This window comes from Nyctibius grandis, chromosome 3 (genome assembly GCF_013368605.1).
Source record: "Nyctibius grandis isolate bNycGra1 chromosome 3, bNycGra1.pri, whole genome shotgun sequence".
In the NCBI taxonomy this organism is placed as follows: domain Eukaryota; kingdom Metazoa; phylum Chordata; class Aves; order Nyctibiiformes; family Nyctibiidae; genus Nyctibius; species Nyctibius grandis.
Window position 1 is genome coordinate 16,437,570 of NC_090660.1, and position 20,560 is coordinate 16,458,129.

General features: G+C 39.7%; 1 protein-coding gene across 2 annotated transcripts in view; it reads right to left on the reverse strand.

Annotated features, from left to right (window-relative positions):
• The window catches only part of EXOC2 (exocyst complex component 2), a 140,514-nt gene extending 122,795 nt beyond the window's left edge, over positions 1–17,719 (reverse strand). For both annotated transcript variants that reach the window (XM_068396279.1, XM_068396278.1), the window contains exons 1-2: positions 17,635–17,719; positions 3,141–3,296 (exon numbers count right to left, since the gene is read on the reverse strand). In XM_068396279.1, coding sequence (XP_068252380.1) covers positions 3,141–3,258 — 118 coding nt within the window. In that variant the 5' untranslated portion in view covers positions 3,259–3,296; positions 17,635–17,719. The remainder of the gene's footprint in view (positions 1–3,140; positions 3,297–17,634) is intronic.
• Between the last annotated feature and the right edge of the window lie 2,841 nt (positions 17,720–20,560).

The window sequence follows — 20,560 nt, forward strand, 5'->3', positions numbered from 1 at the left end:
AGGATAGTACATTTTTTTTCTTAGAAGATGCCTGAATAAAAGGCAGGGGGTGGGGGGACACAAAATAGGATACACACACAAGAAAAAAAAGCCTTACAATAAAAAATACTTAACAATGCATGGGTTTTAACCTTAGGTTATACTATTACATCTCTTTTGGTTTTATGCTGACAACTTCTCTGAAGGAAAAAAGATTGCAGTAGGAACTAAGGGTAACTGAAAGAATTTGTCTGAACCATTCATACAGAGGATTTCATGCTAGAATTTCAAAGATCTGACTTCATGCTTAAATTAAGAAATATGTTAAAATCAATATCTAAGCTATAGCAATTTAGTAGGGCAAACATTTTTGAACTGTTTTAAAGATCCTTGTACTGATTAGTTTTTACTCATAGGGTGTTCCTAAAGCTCTCGAGAGAACAAGATCACAAGATCCGACACTTCTGAAATGGAGGGAAACAGTCTTTGTATCTTAAAAATGCAAAAGAAACTAAGTCTCTATACCACACTCAATACAGTAATGGCACAAGACAATTTCTAAAACAAATAAAGGCATGTTGGGGGAGACCTTTTGATAGTACAGATATAACTTTTTTTTCTCCAAAAAGAGAAAACTTTGCTTTAAATAAAACTTCATTGTAACCTGTTGCATGGTACAAATATCTTTGAGAACATCATAGTAATTCTCTTACTGAGATTTCCCAATTTTGGTTAAGCTTATTTATTGACAATTTTACAACGCCTATAAAATACAGCTGCAAATGTCTTAAAAGACAAACTAAACCTTGAGAGCATAAATGTTGCAGGTATCTCCTGGATTTGACTTTTTGTACCCTGAGCTATAGAGTTACAAATAAAAAGTTTATTTGGTTTCAAAGATACAAACAGATTACAAGAAGGCTCTCCTAAACAAAAAGTATATTCTTCTATTCTGTGATATTCTGTTTATATATAAAAAAAGTTTCTTCCTTTTCATTTTACTCTAATATATCCCAAATAGCATATTATAAATTTTACAAAACCCTCACTCAAACTTGCTTAAATCTCAAGCCTACAAAGGCTCACTTCTGGAAGTATTTCCATTCAAGTCACAGGGAATATTTACATGCCTAATTTAACCATGAAAAGAAATCTTTAAATGTCTGGGGCCTTAGTCACTGGAGAAAGCTCAGTATTGAGCTAAGGAAAAAAAAAAGTCAATCCATTATTTTTTTTTATTTTTACCTCAAACATGAGATTATTAGCAGCTATGTGTTCCAAGAGTTACTCTAGAAAAATATGAGGAAAAAATTTTAGCAGTTAATCAGCTGTAATACTGAGGCACAGTTCAGAAGATGTCTTCCTTCCAAGAACCTAGCACTGATCACTTCTAATAGGATCACACCAATGGACTAATGAGGTTATTGAAGTACATCAACCACACAAATATACAGAAATATACTCACCTATAACATCATCAGTTATCTGATTATTTCTCAGTAAAGATTCATTAGTGTACCACAACCACGTCTAGCAGCTCAGGAAAATACTACTTCCCCTTTTGAGAGACAGCAAACTGAAGTGAAGGGGAAAACTGTAGTAGCTTATGCTTGGCGACAAAGTTCATTGTGGTAGCCAAGAATGGAATTCGGGAATCTTGGTTTACAGCCATGAAGTGAAATATTGTTTCTAGCAAAGCCAAACAAAATTCCAATGGACTTCAGAGGAGTCACGATTCCACAACAAATTAGATAAATTGTCTCTAACATGAACACTGAAGTACACATATGCTTAACTTACAAAAGAAATAAAGGGAAATTCCAGTAGTTACAGTTAATTTGGATTTCCAGATGATTTTACAAACTCCTTCTTGAAAGGCTTAAGAAAATTAAGCAGCTATAGGATATGATCCTCAAGTGGATAAATAGCTTGTTTAAAGATAGAAATAGGGTTACAGTAAATTGTGTGTTTTCACTGAGGGAAGTTTCCACAGGGTACGTGCTAGATTCGCTTATGTTCAATATATTAATAAATGACAAGATAAAGAGGTTACAAAGTTTTGTTGATTACATGAATTTATTCAGAATGTAAAGACTAAGACCTAGAAAAAATGTGAAACAGACCTTATGAGACCGCGTGGATGCACTATAATGCAGATGCTATAAAACAGCAGCTGAAATTCAATGAACAAGGATATGATGCACACAGGCAAAACCTTAAATTCACAGATGACAGGCTCAAACTGACTACTAACCCTCAAGTATTAAATCATGGGACTAGAATAGGCAGAACAACAAAAAACATTAGTTTTATGTTTAGTAGGAGTTTAATGGAAAACAGAATCCTACGGAAGTAATACAAAACAAAAGTGAGAGTACAGTATTATGTCACAGTGCATTCACATCCTGAACTCTGCATGTAACCAAGATGTTGTTCACCCATCATAGGCAGTGAAACCAAAGAAGATTCACTGAAGAGCAACAAGAAGGGTCAAAGATATATGCAGAAAACTTAAATACACTAGGACTTTTCAGCCTGGAAAAGAGGCAACAGAGCAGTGATGATCAAGATCTGTATGGTCAGGAGAATCAGAGAAAACTGCGTGTTTCCTCTTTCAATGCAAGAGCTATGATGATTCAAATTAAGTTATGTTAAAATCTCAACAGCGAAGGAAAAGGTTCTTCACATAATGTGTAGCTAAATCACTGAACCCACTTTGTCATAACTGTTGCAGATACACAAATTGACTTTTACACTAATCCAAGGAATAGCAATGCTCAGTGACTTTCTCAATACATTGAAAACACTTTTGATATGGAAGTCTCCACGCTGAAATTCTCAGTGCCTGGGAAAGTAACAAAGCAGCATCTCGGTACATCTACCCTCTTCTAGTACATTCCCATAGGCATTCATTCCTAGCTAGTGTTCAGCACAGGATGTTGAGTCAGGCGAACGGTCCACCTAGCAAAGTACGGTCATTCTGATTAGTTACACACCAGGCAGCATCACTGAATTTATGGATTCAAGCATGTATTTGTGAAAAGGGCATTCCTCATACCATGCAACATAGATTTTACCATGCAAAAAAAAAAAATTACCTTTAATTATATCCTAAATGTGACCTTCTATGGTTCTTACAAGAAGTTTTTTTTTCAACTTACCTATGAGGTCTGTAGGCCCAGTCCCCAGATTTTCTCCTCTAATTGTCACTTTTGTCCATGAGATGCCTTCATTGGGAGAGATGCCAGTTACAAGCGGGGGCTGCCGTGCTCGAGACATGATGTCTATTCAGTTACTGAAAACTGAGTTGATTTTATCTGTTCAGCAAGAAACAGTAATTTAAAAACAATAATTATACTATGTAAACATTAAAAACCTTTTAAGCTGTTCTTCTAAAATGATAGAGAAAAACATGAATGTAAACACGGAACACTGAAAGTCTTTTTTGCCACAGAGTCATAAAACAATAAAGAATACCTACACCTTCTTTGCATTTCCATTTTTTTTAAGTATAGCTCTAGTTCTGAACTATAAAGTATATTCAGAAAAATATTAGACCTTCAAAATGCTTAATGAAACTATATACACACACAGTCCAAATCACTTATGTCAGAATTCAAATGAGCCTGTTCAATCCTCTATCAGAAAATTATTATTGTATTCCTTAGAAAGTTCAGAATTGCTAAACTAAGTAATAGGCTGTGATTCCATATTCGGATTACTTCCCCATCAAAAGTAAATGTACTGGCACAGAGAGTCCCATAGGGAGAAGCCCACAGCACTTATTTGTATAAAGCATCAACATTTACATAAACTGAGAAAATTAAAACATTACTTACAGGCACTACACTAGCAGAGAACATCAACAAAACAAATAACATCCCAACAGATCAACAAAAACATCCATAAAATTATCGAAGCAGCATTTCCAGAAGAGTATTGCTTTGCACCTGAAGTTGAGAGTCAACTCAAACTAGTTTAATTAGCTCTGTAATAGAAACAACAATATGGCGTGCATCTTACGCAGCCTACATTTAGTTTACTACGCAACTGATCACAAATTCTTACGGCTTATTAGCAGTTTCCTTTGCGCAGCTCTGCAGCTCTAAGAAGCAGATGAATATACCCTGAAGCACATTAGCTCCCACCAACTTCTCCGCATTTACAACACTTACTAAACACAGAGCCTGCCCATAGGTACACAGGTCCTACAGCAGTCATAAGACATGCAAAAGAAGTTTCTTTTAATGACTTCCACGGTAATTTTGCGTCACCTATTCCATTTCATGACTCCTGAATTCTTCTACTAAGACACAACAACTTCCTTAAAATTCCTAGTAAAAGAATTTCACTTAGTATTCATAAAGTTATCCACGATTGGTTTCTAATAGGAATTTGTCTGCATTGGAAAGGTAAGAACCAAAAATAACCTACACAAAGAATGTTTTTAATTCTAAGAAAATGCAGGAATGGTGAAACAGGTCAGTATTCAAAAACCTTATGGACACACATAGAACACTTTAGTGCACACAATTTTAAAAGTTCAGGTTGGTAAAAAATATGTGGAATATAAACCAAGCTTCATAAGGCTTCTCTTACCCATTTTTATTTTGGATCAAGGTATATTTTCTATTTTCTCTTGCAAATAGTCAAGTCCATGAAACCCAAAACCTCTGTAAATCATCCCTAACAATAAACTGCAGTAAAGTTGCAATTTCCAAGCACCTGCAGTTAGGAAAGGCAAGAATTAAGTAAGCTATCTTTGTTTCAGCTGCTTCTGCATGTACAAAAGATATTCATTGTACCATCACACCCCATGCTTCTACACAACCTCCCCAAATTTTTAAGTGTTATTAGATAGATCTGCCATTAGGATCAAAGAAGCTGCCACTGACCAGTTTACTTCTTCATGTTCCAAAGTTGGAATGCACACTGAAAATTAAGACGGAAATTGGAAAGGCAGGGAATGCTGCACAATGCTCCAAAATATTCAGGTCCTAAACCACCTCAAACCTATAAAGACATTTGATCTTAAATGTCTGTTTCTCAGTTTCACATATTTAAAATCGGAATACTATCACACACCTCAAAAGTTATTTTGAAGAAAAATTCATTGATATGGAAGAAACATTTGGATACTCTGAACACCACAGGACTATTAATATCTTCAGAGATATAGTCTCTTCTGAGACTACCTTTGACGAGTGTGCAATAAGAGATGCAGTTTCCTGTTGAAGAAGCAAGAATACAATAAGTTGCACTACGTCAGCTATGTCCAGTACATGAAGGAAGTCTGGTAAGAGCCCATGACACACATAACATGTCTGGAACTAAGGTGGTTTGTTTTGGTGTTGTATTTTTAACTGACAAACCTCATAATATTTCTTGACTGGATGACATCGCAACATTAAAAATTACATGACGTTTTTAATAGAACATTAATTTTTCATGTTTTTGCAAGCAATAAACTGATGAAGAAGGAATTAAATTAGCTAGTATCATATGGATGCTCTTCTAAGTCTGTATGTAAGATACTGGAACCTTTTACGTGAACCCAACACGAGGCTAGAGAAGTGAGTAGTCAACAGATGCAGTCTATAACCTGGGGGGTAGAACAGCACTGAAGGAGAGGAGGACTGTATCAGCAGATTACAAAGAAATCAGCTGAGAGTCATCTCCAGCTACGAAGAGGAGGTTGTGCTCTGGCAGGCAGAGTGCCCTCCCTCCTGTTCAACTCCTCTATTTCTTTCCCAGCACTGTTCTTCCCCTCACATAGGGACCGACGGTCTCCGCCTCACTCCAAATCTGAAGCCGGGTCCTAATCTTGCAGCTGAACTATTTCCTGCCCTTATCCTGCTGATCTGCCCTCTGACTTCTTATCCGTAAGTTCAAAGAGGGAGGAAGACAGGTGTTAATATCCCACTTGTCCTTTCAAATCCTGACAGCTTGGTAATTCCTCTTCCTTACCCTGAGTCGTCCTGTCCAGACAGCCCACCTGCCCTACTACTGATCCACTTCTTTGCCACAGGCGAAAAAGATAGACCCAGTCTTCTGTCAAGATCCCTAGTCCCAGAGTCACAAGGCTTGCCCAGCTCTCCTCTCATCTGCGCTCCATTCAAAGCTACATTACGACAGCATCGCCTGACAAAACAGCAGGCAGCACAGTAGAAATAAGCTTCCCAGTTCCCACTGTTAAACCTGGTACTACCTGGAGCAATCAGAATCCAAAATTTCAGGAAAAGTCTTGTTTTTTCCTACACAATTACAAGATGCACACGCACAGAAATTCAGACCTTTCAGAATGTGACGTTTCCTCTGGAGTCCTGTGCAAAGAGGATGTCAGAGAAGAATCCCGTGCCTAAGTTTACCTAGAGCGAGGAGGACAAACTGCATCTATTCCTCATGATCTTATCTTTGTAGCCTTTGCAGCTTTTCTCACAGATCCTCACATCAGAGCTTGAAGATATACAACAGCCGTAAAGAAACAGCGAGGTTACGTCCCCACATACCCACCCAGTCACCTTCTGCAGGAAGCAGCATGTGTCTAGATACCAGCAAGCCAACATAAAGCACCTCTTTTACTTTTGAGCAATTTTTTGTCAAGATTTATATAGAATGTTAATCAGTTACACAGATGTAAAAAAGCCATCTTCAGGAACCCAGTGGTAATACGGAAAGGAAGAAATCTTGAGGACAACAAATAAAACAGAAGCTATTTTGGTATTACTTGGTTGATTTCCCCCCTCCCCAGTGTTACGGTTCCCTTGCATTGCAGCCATTGTTTCTTTCAACATACTTAGGCACACAGGTAATTGGTTTGAATCAATACCAAAACTCAAAAGTAATATTACAACATATTTTTCTGGATTTCAGAAATTGGCACTAGATCTCCTTTCATGATGACCTGAATAAATGTAATAAAAATGCTGAGCCTCCTGAGGTCTAACATTTCTTCTAAAGTATTTCCATACTTACTGCAGAATTGCGTTAAAATACCTCACTGGAATGAGAAGACCACAGTAAATCTCAACACATTACAAAAGCACTACAGCACTGAGACACTCTATTATTATTTTTAAACATCAATTGGTTTCATTTATTTCAAAGAGTGAAGTGAAGGAGCTCCATGGAATCTGTCCTTACTACAATTATCAAACAAATGCTTGGGAACCTTCAATTCATTTATAATATTTCCTTTCCCCCTTCTCGTGAAAAACATGTCAATAGCTAAAATAACTGAATTGGGAAGCCTAGCCAGTACACTACTGTGGCACAAAAGCAAGTTTCCAATTTTTTTAAAAAATCCTTAAGGCAAAGCTGAAAAAATAATTACTTTTTTTCATTTCATGAAAAGGTACAATAATATAATTAAGAGCTTTTTGTTGTAATTCTATACATTGCCCTAAAGATAAGTTCTATTCTTTAAAAATATGTATTATGTATAAAATAATAATATAAAAAAAAAAAGCAGCCTTCTTACCAAAAGACTGGTTCTTGTACAGACTAGAGGAGATTGCATAAAGAGTTTTCTACAGAAGACATCTCCTCTGAGGAAGCAGGCTCAATGAAGAAGTGTTAACAAGACTATTTTTTTTTTTGCAATGGACAATCTTCTACACTAACAGAGGTCTCTTTCCCTCTTTACTTGCCCCCCCACCCTTTTTTTAAACTTCATTTCCTCACAATATCTCCCCCAACAGTTTAACATGGATGACATCTGTTTGACTGCTCTCATGATCTTGCCCATATTATTCTCTCTATTATTCTGTCATCATTCTTGTTATGAAAGTGCAAGGAGTTAGAAAGCCTTTGCAAAGACCACCTACTACAAAGCCATCTTGAAAAATGCCTTTCATAAACATCATCTTTGTCCATACATGAGCTTCTCAAATAAACTGTCCTCTCATGAAGGTTTGGTCCAAAAAAAAAAAAAAAAATCCAGACAATTCTGAGCATTACAAGCTTGCTAAAGAGGGACATCTTCACTCTTTACCCTAAGAAAAGCCACTGTAAAAACAAATAACGAAGAAATGAAATATGGCCCAACACAAAGGAAAACAGAAGTCTAGTTGCTTTTTTGGCTTTTGTAAACCTTCCGTAGGTTTAAACAAGAATTCTTAAATAGGTTTCCCCGTCCAACTTTCAATGGCGAGCAGAGAAGAAACACAAAGTAAACCACCAATAGCTACCGTTATCTGTTCTCTGAAGCAGAGTCCTGCTTACCAGTCTGGAAGAAGTACCAGAATATGAAATAAGCGAACAACAGAAGCTCAGGATTTAAGGATGTTAAATTGACTGGTAAATTCAAATCCCAAAGGAAAACTACAAACATTTTGAAGGCATGGAATTTCAGAAGACGAATAACAATCAGGTGCCACCTTACAAATTTCACCAGTGGAAAAATTAGCAGTTGAAATATTTTAAAAATGAGTTTCTGACTTCTAAAAGAAGGTAGCAAGTTGGCTCCAGTAACTTAAAACTCGGGTAAGTTTCAGTGGTACTTTGTCACAGACACTGAACTTAAAAGACTCTTGGAGGAAGATAGGCTCAAGGTCAATGCAAGTGCCATGGTCATCTAGCAAAGGGAATCTAAGCTGTCAAGAAGGGAGGAAAGAAAAAGCCTATTTGTCATCACTGAGAAAGTCTAAGCTACAAGCAAACACGACTGTCTTCAGGTATCATATATTTATTTGTTCTCACTCATATATACGTGACAGAATACAATTTTTAAAAATCTGAGGCAGAAACGACCAAAGCATCACCCATGTTCAAATCACAGTATGCCTCAGATGTTGTTGTTTACTTTTTAAAAAACAAACCAACCTCAAGCCAGTAGGTGAGATACTCTTATCACACTAACATCACAGCATTAAATGCTTTCCAAATGAACAGATTTATGAAACGCCCTTTTTTAAACAAGCAATAAATACTCAGATTCCAGAACCTAGGTGATGGCCTTTTCACCTTAAACTATGCAAACTTGGCTTCTACTAAATAAATCTAATAATTTGTTTTCACTAGAAAACCCAAAGAGTCCCCTGAGTACAACACACTATGACAGAGTCAGTGAAGAGACACAGCAAATGACCCCAAGGAGGACAACAAAGCAAAAAGCTTCCTACTCAAAACCATTACAAAATGATGAAAAACACTATCGCAACCTTTTCTGTGCTTTATCTTCCCAACAATATAAATTCAGACAGACAACCTACATAAACCAAGATTTAAAAGCATCCAAAAAGCAGCACTGTGAAAATAACTGACATTTATTAACCCCTCTGGAGATCTTCAGCGCCCTAGAATTTCCACAGCCTTCAACACTGCATTAATAATACAAAGTCCATTCCTGCAAGCCTGCCAGAAAAGACTGGGAAGTGAATAAGCTAAACAATGCTGAAATTCCAAGTGATATTAAGAATCTATGCATGTTTATTTAAATAATAAAAGAAGACTTGTCAATTTAAACAAGAAGTGCTCACGAATCTTACGTTTAGGGGGAGGAAAAACCTCTTCAAAACACCACTAAGCTACTTATAATGAAAAGATGAACAAACACAAAAAAGGGGGTAATTTCACCGTCACACAGGAAAAACAAAGCCTCATTTGTCTTGCCCTGTCATATCCGGCATGTTGATTGAAGCCAACATTAACACTGACAAACATGTTAACCTACAGGACAATGCTACGTGCCAAAATCGGTTTCAATTTGGGAAGATGTGCAGGTTTTGCAATGGAGAAAGCAAATGACAAAATAAAAAATTTGGGGTATTAAATGACATAACAGGATACACTTCTTTTTTTAAAAGGCCTCCTGAATATTCCAGTCGGTCAGGAAGGGTGGGCTAGAGATTTTAGTTTTAGGGTAGCCAAGGAATAAGCGCAGCAGTTTTGCTTTCGCAACAGCCATACTCGCATATTTCCTCAGCATCTCAGAGGTCCCGCTTTCCTTAACCCAGCAAGGTACATCTTCACGGCTATGTATCTTGACAGAGCGAAAGCAAAATAATCACAGCACTCAGCGATGCCGTTAACATTTCTGAGCCACAAGGGATTAAAAGGCTGGACCCGAGGCAGATGCTGCGAGAGCCCTCGGCGGAGGAGCCCAGCGCCCGTCGCGGCCTGGGCTGCAGCTGCGAGGGATTGACACCGCTGACTGTGGAACCCAGCTCGGGAGAAACTCCGGGCACAGTTCCGGCATCCGAAATAAATTAAACTAAACAGCGTTGCTCTCTCTCTCTCTCTCTCTCATCCACCCTGTTAGCAGCCTCTCGGTTGAGCTGGAGGACCACACACCCAGACCACACAGCACCAGCTGAACTCACTCGCACGCAACATCTAGAAGCTGTCACTCCGTGGAGGTATGAGGAGGAGAGCGGGGGGCAGGAGCGCGAGTGTGTCTGTGTGGGAGTGTGTGTGTTTAGAAAAGCTGCTTGCTCTCTCCTCCTATCGTTACAGCTGGTTATGTTTTGTGCGGTTGGGAAGGAGGGATAAAAAAAGACCTATAAACCTCACTAAGAAAACATACTGGTCTTGGCCTTTTGTAGTAATGATTTGCACTCCTCGGGTACTAGTTTAGTAGCTGATGAAGGGCTAACAAAGCATCCATTTAACATCAATTAACCTTCTATCTATCACACGTCAAAAAAAAAATCTAGACTAGTATAAATCCATTTCCTTGTATATATTAAATGACAGCATCTTATCAGGTATGACACACAGCATACCTGTGTATTGATGTATTTTTACATCAGGAATTTTTAAATGTTATTTATCTGGGGAGGAGAGATTCCCCACAAAGGACAATTAACTGCACAAATGCTGTTATGACATCAAAATGCTGAACTTTCCCACAAACATTGTTGTAAAATGAAGTTTTGTTCATTAGTATCTTACACCATAAACAACTTGAAGGAAATTAACGCGCCTACATATAATACCGGGTTTGTGACCCATCAGCAAGAATTAAAAACAGCAAACCTCTGAAAATAGATTAAAAAGAACATTAATCTGTAGTATAGATGAACAGAGACTTTTAAAATGGGAAGCTGGGGCAGGGGGGAATTCTTTGTTCCTTTTAGTTCAGAAAATAATTTCATCTGCCTATTATATCACCTGTTCAAACAGAAAAAGCTGAATGAAACATCTGAAGAATTTTGAAATCTATTTTAGTCAGTCTACTTTGAAAAAAAAAGTTTCCCTTCCCTCCACTTTTGCTACCACAAACACATATCTCCTCCATCAAACTCACCAGTACACAAATTTAACTCAATCCACATACACAGTCTAAACAGCCCAGAACCACAGTCACATTTTCACCTCATCTCAAAATCTATTTACCTAAGTGACAACGACAACCTCCAAGTGCCACTATTAACCAAAACCATGGATACTACATTAATCCAAATGTCAATATTAGTCCTATAAACTTGGATTAGGACATTTTTGTTGGGGAAAACCTTAAGAAAAAATTCCTACAAATATTTCACCTTATAATTTTCAAAAAAGTTAGCTTTAAAGTTCCATAACTTCACACTGAAAAGAAATTATTCCCCCAATTTATTAATTAGGTCTACATACAGGTTTATACCAGTTCTTGAATGAACACTTTTGCTAGTATATTCAATGCTACAGCACCTATTCATCACCAAGACTCAAGTCAAACCAATTTAAGTTTTCTGAATGTCTATTCTGGTCATACTGAATTGGCTAGAAAAGGGTGATAGTGTAGAAGAAAATGTAGTTCAAGGAAGTCTGAACACAGATGTTTGTCCCCAAAATTTCCGCTATTTTCATTATAAATTGCATTGCAACTCTCCCCAGAAATTAAGTCATCCACTTGGTTAAAAGCTTCTGTATTTATTACGTGACACGTCACTATAATCTAGCTATGTTGTGAAGAAGAACCTTAAACATCTATATATAAACACATATATAGAAGAAAAGTCAACTCAGCTTTACACAAAACCGTACCACAGATGGCCATAAATCTCCCATTAATTTCTAAATTCTCACAAAGCACATGCTTTCCCACATCTGCTTCTACCTCCAACATCCCACAAATTTCGCTTCATCTAGAAGCCATTCTCCTCACTGTTCTCCAGTTAAACCATTCATCCCTCTTTTGTTCTAAAGTTATTCATAATTTTCTGTGCATTATTTTAGTTATTAAGAAAATGGTAAAGAATCTTAATATCCTCATCATCTCTCTATCTTATACTATTCACAGGCAGAAATTCAAAAACAATACTTTAAGCATCAAAACCTTTCAAATATGTTTATGCAAATGCATTCAGAAAGATCCAGAAGTTCAGAAAAATAAACTAAATAAATCCCAATGGGATGGGATTTATTTTTTTTCTAGAGAAAAGAAACAAGACACCACAGATTTTTTCTAAGCCCTGTAACTATACACAATATTCTTTATAAAAACACTATATAACCACTGTAATTACACATGGTTAAAGTTTTAACTTGGGTGCTTGTGGGCAGGACTGCAACACTAAATTTAACATTTGCCGTGTGACTTTTTTGGCAGTTCCTTTTGTTTCAAAAATATTTAAAAGATGAGACATGCATTTGTGTTACTGAGATTCCTGTATTTTTCATGTTCTCTCCCAAACACCTCTTTCTGGCCTCTGCTCAGTGAAGTACTCAATCCATACGCTATAGCATCTTTCTCTATTCACATGGTCAAACAAGCGCTCAAGTATTTCACTGAGAGCCTGTGTGCACAGGTATTTTTCTGACATATCTCAGCCTGCCTCTGCCTTACATGCTCTCAATCTTCATTTCCACTCAGCCGCCTAAAATCCCATCTCCTGTAGGGAACTATCATGCTTTCAGAGTAGTGAAGTTGTCTTGTGAGAAACAGAAGCTCCCCTGCCTTCTATGCTGAAGGAAACATGAGAAAAAAAAAAAAAACCATCAACTATATACACAGCTCCTTAACTTTTTGCCAAAAAATCTAATGTTCAGTTTCCAGCAAGAAGCAAGGTACACGTTAAAACCACAGTGAGGTTCAAAGTGTCACAAGACTCACAGAATTGTTAAATAGAAAATTGAGAGTCATTGCTTTTTTTAATCGAGACATTTTAGGATTACCTCAAAAAATCAGTTTAGTTTGTCCTCAGTACAAAAGTGGGCATTTAAAAAGGAACTTTTGCTCAGCATAGCCCTAAATCTTTAACCACTACAAGCTTTTTTATGAACTTCCAATTACAGGGTACATTGCTTTCGGGTTATCCACGAAGTGAAAGAAAAAATACAAGTCTAAATATACCTAAAAATCACTGATTTATATTGTAATCTGATCCACAGACACTTTTACACTGCCAGAGTCCCCACTGGCTTCTGCACAATATAGGCTAAGGTCTGCCTTTGAGAATTAAGCTGAAAATCTGGGAATATGTAGTTCCCTTAAGGTCAAAAGAAAACCAGACCCATTAAGGGCTTGGTGTCTCAGAAATTTTGTTTTCCTTAAAACCAAAACAAACAAAATTAGAAAGGAAACACAGGCTTTCACACCCATCACTGAGTGCAATCGCAGTATTTTCTACTGAAAATGCTGAACATACCGTCTGTACTGATTAAGTAACAACTTCTGTTGTCAAAAAAAGGCTACACAGACCAACTTCCTTTTGAAGAAAAAGCACTAAATACTTCCAAAATAATATAAAAAGTACAAAGAAATTTGTACTGAGGGAGGAGAAGTGTTTGACTTATTCTTGTCTAAAACATTAAATACTTAGCTTACCTTTCCCTACGCAAAGCGTGTAACATAGCAATCAGACAATTAATCCTTATTTTCAGGCATTTCCCTCATTGCTCAGTTTCTAGGAAAACTGCTTCAGGTTCTGTATTTTTTTTTCCCAGGAGATCACAAAAATGAATTCTCCCTCCTGCCCTTCCCTCCTCCTCCAACTTTTGACATTGCGAGAACAATCCAGCTGCTTTTGAACTGAAACACCGACAGGAATTCTAGAAAATAATTTTCAAGTTAAGGTACAAAAATTTTAATCAGCTTTATTTTTAAATTGATACTTTCCAAGCTGTAAACACAGACCTTTGCTTTCGTGTTCAGTGCAAAAGATGAAACATCAATCTGACGTTACTGCACTGTGCACGTGCTGTCTAATCATCCCTCATCCTACAAGCACCTTTACAAACAAGATTTCCCCCATTACCAAGTGCCGTATTTCTCCACTGGGAAAAGTAATTTGAAAGACAATGTTGCACAGCACAGATTTACAGAATGTAGGTGGTCTAAGACAGGAGGTCAAAGTTAAGCTCACGAGCTAACGTCTGACTTCTCCTAGAAGATATTAATTTAGCCATTTTCGGATTTTGAACCTTCAGTGTGCAGCAGATTCCACTCTTGCTGAAAAGCTCACATAGAAAATAAATTCCCTGTAATACGTAGTCTTTTGCATATTATTTTCCAGTCCTTCATTGTAAAATCTAGTGCTACTGATTTCTCCTGTGGAAAAACTTTCTGTGCCTGTTTGCATAACTAAGCAGTGATGTACAGCCATTCAAAACACATACAGGTAGCTTCACAGGCTGTTTTGTCCTGGAGTACAAAACTAACTCTAGACTATTTCATGGATATTTTCAACAGCTGTCAGAGTCCACGTTTTTAAGAACACCTTTTATATTCAGCCTTCTGTCATAATCAAATCGAGATATTACGTTTTTCTTTTCTTTTTTTTTTTTTTTTTAAGTGAAGTAGGAAAGCAGAAAAACACAGAATAAACAGAATTAAAATAACTCAAAACTGATGTCTAGTTTCAAGTACAGTGCTTAAGACTTACTGGATTTACAGCTAAATATATCAGTACATTGAAAGAAATTGATTAAGTATGGTTTAACATAACATATCTAAAAGTTTTCATCGCTAAAAGAGGTCAGTGGCCTCTGCCTTTCTAGTCAACCCACTTAGTCTGCTTCAGTCCATCTTCACTGTGAGGAGTAGCATAATAAAGAATGGACTGTATCAGTGGATAGTTTCTTTTTAATAGGACCTCAGGAAAATAATTGGTGGATTATTTATTTTAACATCTTTTTTGGCCATTTTTGCCTCAAATACTATCAACAGCTAGCAAAATAACTCTGCTCACATTCACAGGAAATCCTACAACGCAAAAAAATAAGATCTGAATACAACAGGTTCAAAAAGACTTAGTGAACAGTACCTTTTGTACTGAAGAGGAAGGAGTTTCTCCATACAATATCCACTGCTCAAAGGGCAAGGTGTTAAATATTTTAAAGGCTTTTTTTTAAGTTCATGACTTGGAACTTTAACGGGTTTTCAAATGGATTTTAATAATGTCCATTATCTTAGACTGCTATTCAGCACTAATATCTGACAAAGCAATCACAGCATTAAAAAAAAAACCCTATCAAGTCTGTAAAAATAATGTAATTTATTGAATGAAGGCCATGAAAACACAAGACAACTTTACATTGTTTAAAAAAAAAAAACAGCACAAGTTTGATTGGTAACATGCTTTTAATTAAATAGTTTCACCTCTGACACATACTAAAAAGTTACATTTTCCATATAGTAAAACCCCTTACAATGTAAGTTAATGGTATTTTCACTGAGAGAAGTCACACCAGTATATGAAAAGCATTGCATCCTGTTTTAAATGATGTTTAAGACAACAGAAATCCCATTTAAGTAAAAACATTGTTATCCAAGGGTGGGCATAAATCACAAAAACTGTAAACTAAGCTATCCATGGGAAAGAAAGCAGCAGGACATGCCTTTTGCTGCTGCTTGCTGGGTCAGTGCAAGCTGTGATAGATAGTACAGATAGAGGGAACGAAGCATTATAGAGCTTTTCTTCTTCAGGTGAGCAAAAGGTAAAGCAAGAAAACAGACCTGTTTTCCTAAGCCACAAGTTTGTTTACTTGCAGTTTACATTAAAAAACCCAAACAAACAGAAGTCCTTTAACTGCTCTGACAACTTTATCAAAAGCAAAACCAAACCAAAGCTTACAGTAATGAAACGCACACAAATCACTAAAGGAGAAAAGAGAGTGTGTACTTAATCTTAAGAATTATCAGAAAGCCTAGAAAGCTGAAGTGAGATTATGATTTTAAACTAAACTTTAAAGAATTAATATTTGTAGTTTATATTTAATCTGATGCTCTGTCAGAGCGACGATGGCTTATTACTTCACTGGCTTTCAATTCAACGCTTTCGAGTGCATGGCTAGAAGCTGTTAATCCACCACGAGCAAGCCAACTGCAGGAAATAGAAAAGGGGAGGGGAGGGGGAAGAGAAGGAAAAGCTGACAGTGTAGAAGGAATGCTATCTTGAAAACCAGCAAAACTGGACAGAATGTGAAACTCCCTTTTGGAAATAGGATCATCCTCATTTTCAGACATCTACTCCTCTTGATATGCGATCTTTTTCAGGTTGCTAATTAAGATATAGAAGAGGCAAGGAGGAAAGACGTGTGGTCACCCAGCTCATGGACCCTTCTGGACTGCAATGCAGTCCAAGTGAGGGAGAAACGTAGAACTGAGTGGAAAGTAAAAAAAAATTAAGTGATAGAGGAAATGTAACACTTCCAGCTAGATATCAATGAAAACAATCGTGTCTCAAGCAATATATGTTATTTTGATTTGTTCCACACTCCTTACTACAGTACTTTCTTATTGTACTTGCCTAAGCACACACTCATTTCGGGGAGTTACTTCTGAAGCTTCACAGTACCACTGAACCTCAGCCCGACAAGTAACCAGCTCTTCAGAGGTTAGACCTCGCCTCTCCCCTCCTTATTTCCTCTACTCCCCACCCCGCACACACACACATAAACACTGCATTGACCCGAACGACAGTTCTAGACCACCCTCGTTTCACCGCACAATAAAGCGGGCCCAGGAGCTCTCGACAGAGCGGTGTCAGCAATGAGAAACAAAGGCAAAAGCCCCCGAACCGCTGCCCTGCCCGCTGGCTTGCGGGGCCGGCCCCACCGGCGCCCAGAAGGGCTCCCTCCCAAGCGCACCCGCGGCCAGAACACGGCGCTCCCCGCCCCGAGCGCAACCTCTCGCAGCCACCGTCACCCAGCAGACGCCCACCCGCCCGCAGGACACCGTGTGTACCCCCCGGGGGGGTCCACAGGTGACGGGGAATCCCCCTGCCCCGCCGGCGCTGCCCCGTCACGGGGCTGGGGGAGGAGGAAAAGGGAGCTGCCGCAGCCGGGAAGTCACCGCCTCGGCAGGGCCCGGCGCCCGGCCGCCGTTCTCCCCCAGCCCCTGGCCTCGGGGAGACGAGCGGGGGCCCGTCCCGGCGCTGCCAGGCCGGTACCGGCGCAGCCCCGCGGCGGGGCGGGGCCCGCAGGTGCCTACAGGGAGGCTCAGGAGGGGCCGCGAAGTGCGAGACAGCGGGAGACCAGCGACGCCCCCCCCCACCTCCGCTCCCGGGGCAGGGGCGGGGTCTGGGACGCGACACTCGACCCCGCCCGGCGGGCGAGAGACTCGAGCCCCCCCCCGCGGGGGAGGAAGAAGTGGGGAGGCCGAAGGGAGGGGGACGGCCTCCGCCCCAGGGAGCAGGAGGGAAGGAGCCGGAGCTGCCCCGCTGAGAGCCGGCTCTGCAGAGCCCGGCGGAGGAAGAGCGGGGCGGGAGGCCAGAGACTGTCACTCACCGGCCGCCGCCGCCGAGTTCGTATCCGGCACCTGCAGCAGCTCCGCTCCCAGCAGCGCCTCCGCGTCCGGCGGGCATAGCCACCTCCAGCCGCTGCCCGAGACAATCGATGGAGCACGGAGCGATCGAGGGCAGGGGCGGGGGGAACTGCTCCCGGCCGCCACCGTGCCCCCGAGCCCCGCCTCCCTTAAAGGCGCCGCCCTGCACGCGCGCTCGCTCTCTCTCCGCCGTTTTCCCCTTGGGCGGGCGGTGGTCGAGGTATCGAGGGCGGCGGGAGCTGGTCCCCTCGTGGAAGAGGAGCAAGGGAAAAATAAAATAATAACAACAATGGTGACAACAACAGGGATAAGGACAACAGTAATAAATGATGATAAAAACATCCCCGAGTGCTGTATCAAGGTCCCTGCGGCCAGAAACTCCTCCAGCGGCAGTGTGGGGACCCCAGTGCTGTGGTGTGAGGGGAGGGCCTGGGGGTACCTGCCGCGGTGGGTGCGAGAAGGAAGGGTGATGGGGAAGGGCCCAGGTGTGAGCGGGCGGGCAGCACTATCAGTGATGAGTAATGTGCATCACGCCTCCTTTTCCGATGAAAAAAGTAAAAATGTTTTTTACCCAAGTTGCTGGCCATGCGGGGGGCCTCTGAACACAGGCTCTTCTTCCTTTTGGAAAGGGTCAGGAGGTCTCCTTTTTCCCTTTTCGGTGGGGTGTTTCGAAATTCAGTTGTGAAAGCCAAGTTCAGACAAAATCTTAATGGGAAGGAGAGGAAAAAGCAATGAGAAAAAAACACAGAAGGAACTGGTTTGGCTCAGTTTTGCCAAACCAGACCTAAAACAGGACATAAGTGGGAAAACAAATTACCTTTCGTAAAACCTCAGAGAACTTAAGGACTGTAGAAAGCATTATGGCCAAGAAACATAATTTTCCTCACTTTTTTTCCAAAGTTTAAAGCCACCCAAGTTAAATTAGTAGGCTGTAATATCTCGTCACATGAACAAACAGCACTTTTCTGACTCTTTTCTCTAGGCTCTGTAAAACGTTACACGGCATCTCTCCGGGGAAAAATGAGAGCGTCCAGTACCCCAGTACCTATCTTTTCTCTAATTACCTCCAAAGTTGTTACTAGTGACTCTGCAGGTTTCTGCTAATAGCCAATGCAGAAAGAGCACTCTTCAGTCCTCCAAGAAAAGGAAAGTTGGCATTGTATTAAAAAAAAAGTGTTATTTGCCACCCGTTTCAAAATTATGTTTATCCTCCATGACAGCTTGTTTGCATTTTCTCATTAAAAGCCTGTCATCAGATGTGCCAAATAAAACCACAACTTTGAAAGGTTTGGTTGATACAGAATGTCCCACCCAGCACTCTACACACCTGGGTCCCAGCCCTGCCCGGTGCCTGTGAGTGGATACCTGTGCCCAAAAAGCCCATTGACTTTAGTGGGGTTCTGTAGAGGGAGATATCTACCCGGAAGATTTTGCGATAAACAACCATGAGTTTAGATTTAGTTCAAGTGACAAACTTCAGTGCCAGACCGAAGTTCTGTTGCAGAGTTGGCTGCATCTTTGCCTCTGTTGTAAATGCAAATAACCTAAATAGATGAATCGTTAAGAGGAGGGAGCCTGAACTTGAGAAGAGACAGCCACCCACGTTAGCTGAAGTGAGAAAAACCTGCGAGGCCTTTGTGCTTCCGAAAATGTCATCCAGCCTCCCCATTTAGAGGTTTAAACCAGCTGTTTCTGAACAGCTGCTCAGCAGTGGTTTTATCCAGATCTTGGTCCTAGGCAACCTGTCAGAACAGCACAACCAGGCTGAACTCTGCAACTACAGAAGCCCTATAAGTGATGTATGTGGGTTCATCACAGGCATCCACATAGGCAAATTCTCCTATCGCTGAGAGCAGCATCCAGGACTTTTATGATCTGCAGGGGCTCTGGCTAATATTGTCGATGAAGAACGCCCTGTGTGCTGCATTTCGTTGAATCTACTGTGGTGGGTGGTTTTCCCAGCTGGTGTGTGGTGACTGTGTGGTAACCATCACCTGTCCCTTCAGTGACTCTAGAACAAAGCGGACGGTGACTGAATGTAGATTTGACCCACTGGAGGGAAGAAACACTGCCCCACACATCTCTTTAGAATAAAAGGAGGAAAATTAGTGCTGTTATTATATATATCTCTCATATATATAGCTTATAATGTGTATACCATAATGTATAGTATATACTTGCTGTCATATATAATGCTGCTAGTATAAATATATTACTCCATGGAACTCCAGATGCTGTTAAAGAGATTAATCTATGCTGTTAAAACTGAGGAAAAAAATGACAAGTTGTAATATAATGACCTGGTAAATACTAAGTATTATACCTCATAGAGGTCACAAGAGTAATTGCTCATTCATGCCTTTTCCTAATCCATTTATGCAGATTTGACAGTGATCTGTAAACATTACATGTCTCTACAAAGTTGGGTAAACAGATTTGAAAGCCAAGAGAGATTATTATGATCATCTTGTCTAACCTGAATATTGAAAGCTGTAGAATTTCCTCCGGCCATTCCCGCACCAAGATGTTTCTGTAGTTGTTTCTTAGAAAGACATCTTCATTTTATTTTAAAGAGTTCGAGAAATGGCGAATCCATCACTGCACTTTTGAAGATTTCTCAGTGATTACCCTAACATGTACCATGCTACCCTAACATCTAAAAAATAACTGATAGAAATAGAAATGTTGTTTATATTAACATTAACATATATTAAAAGGTAAATTCATCTGGCTGCAGCATCTGTCCATTGCAAGCATGCTTCTTGTTAGCAGAAATATCTTCCTTTTGAAGATGTTTATAAAATACAGCAGATTTACTCCTTCACCTTCTCTTGCTAAACTGTATGGATTAACTTTGATTCTGCACTGTATAACTGCCTTTCCAGAGCT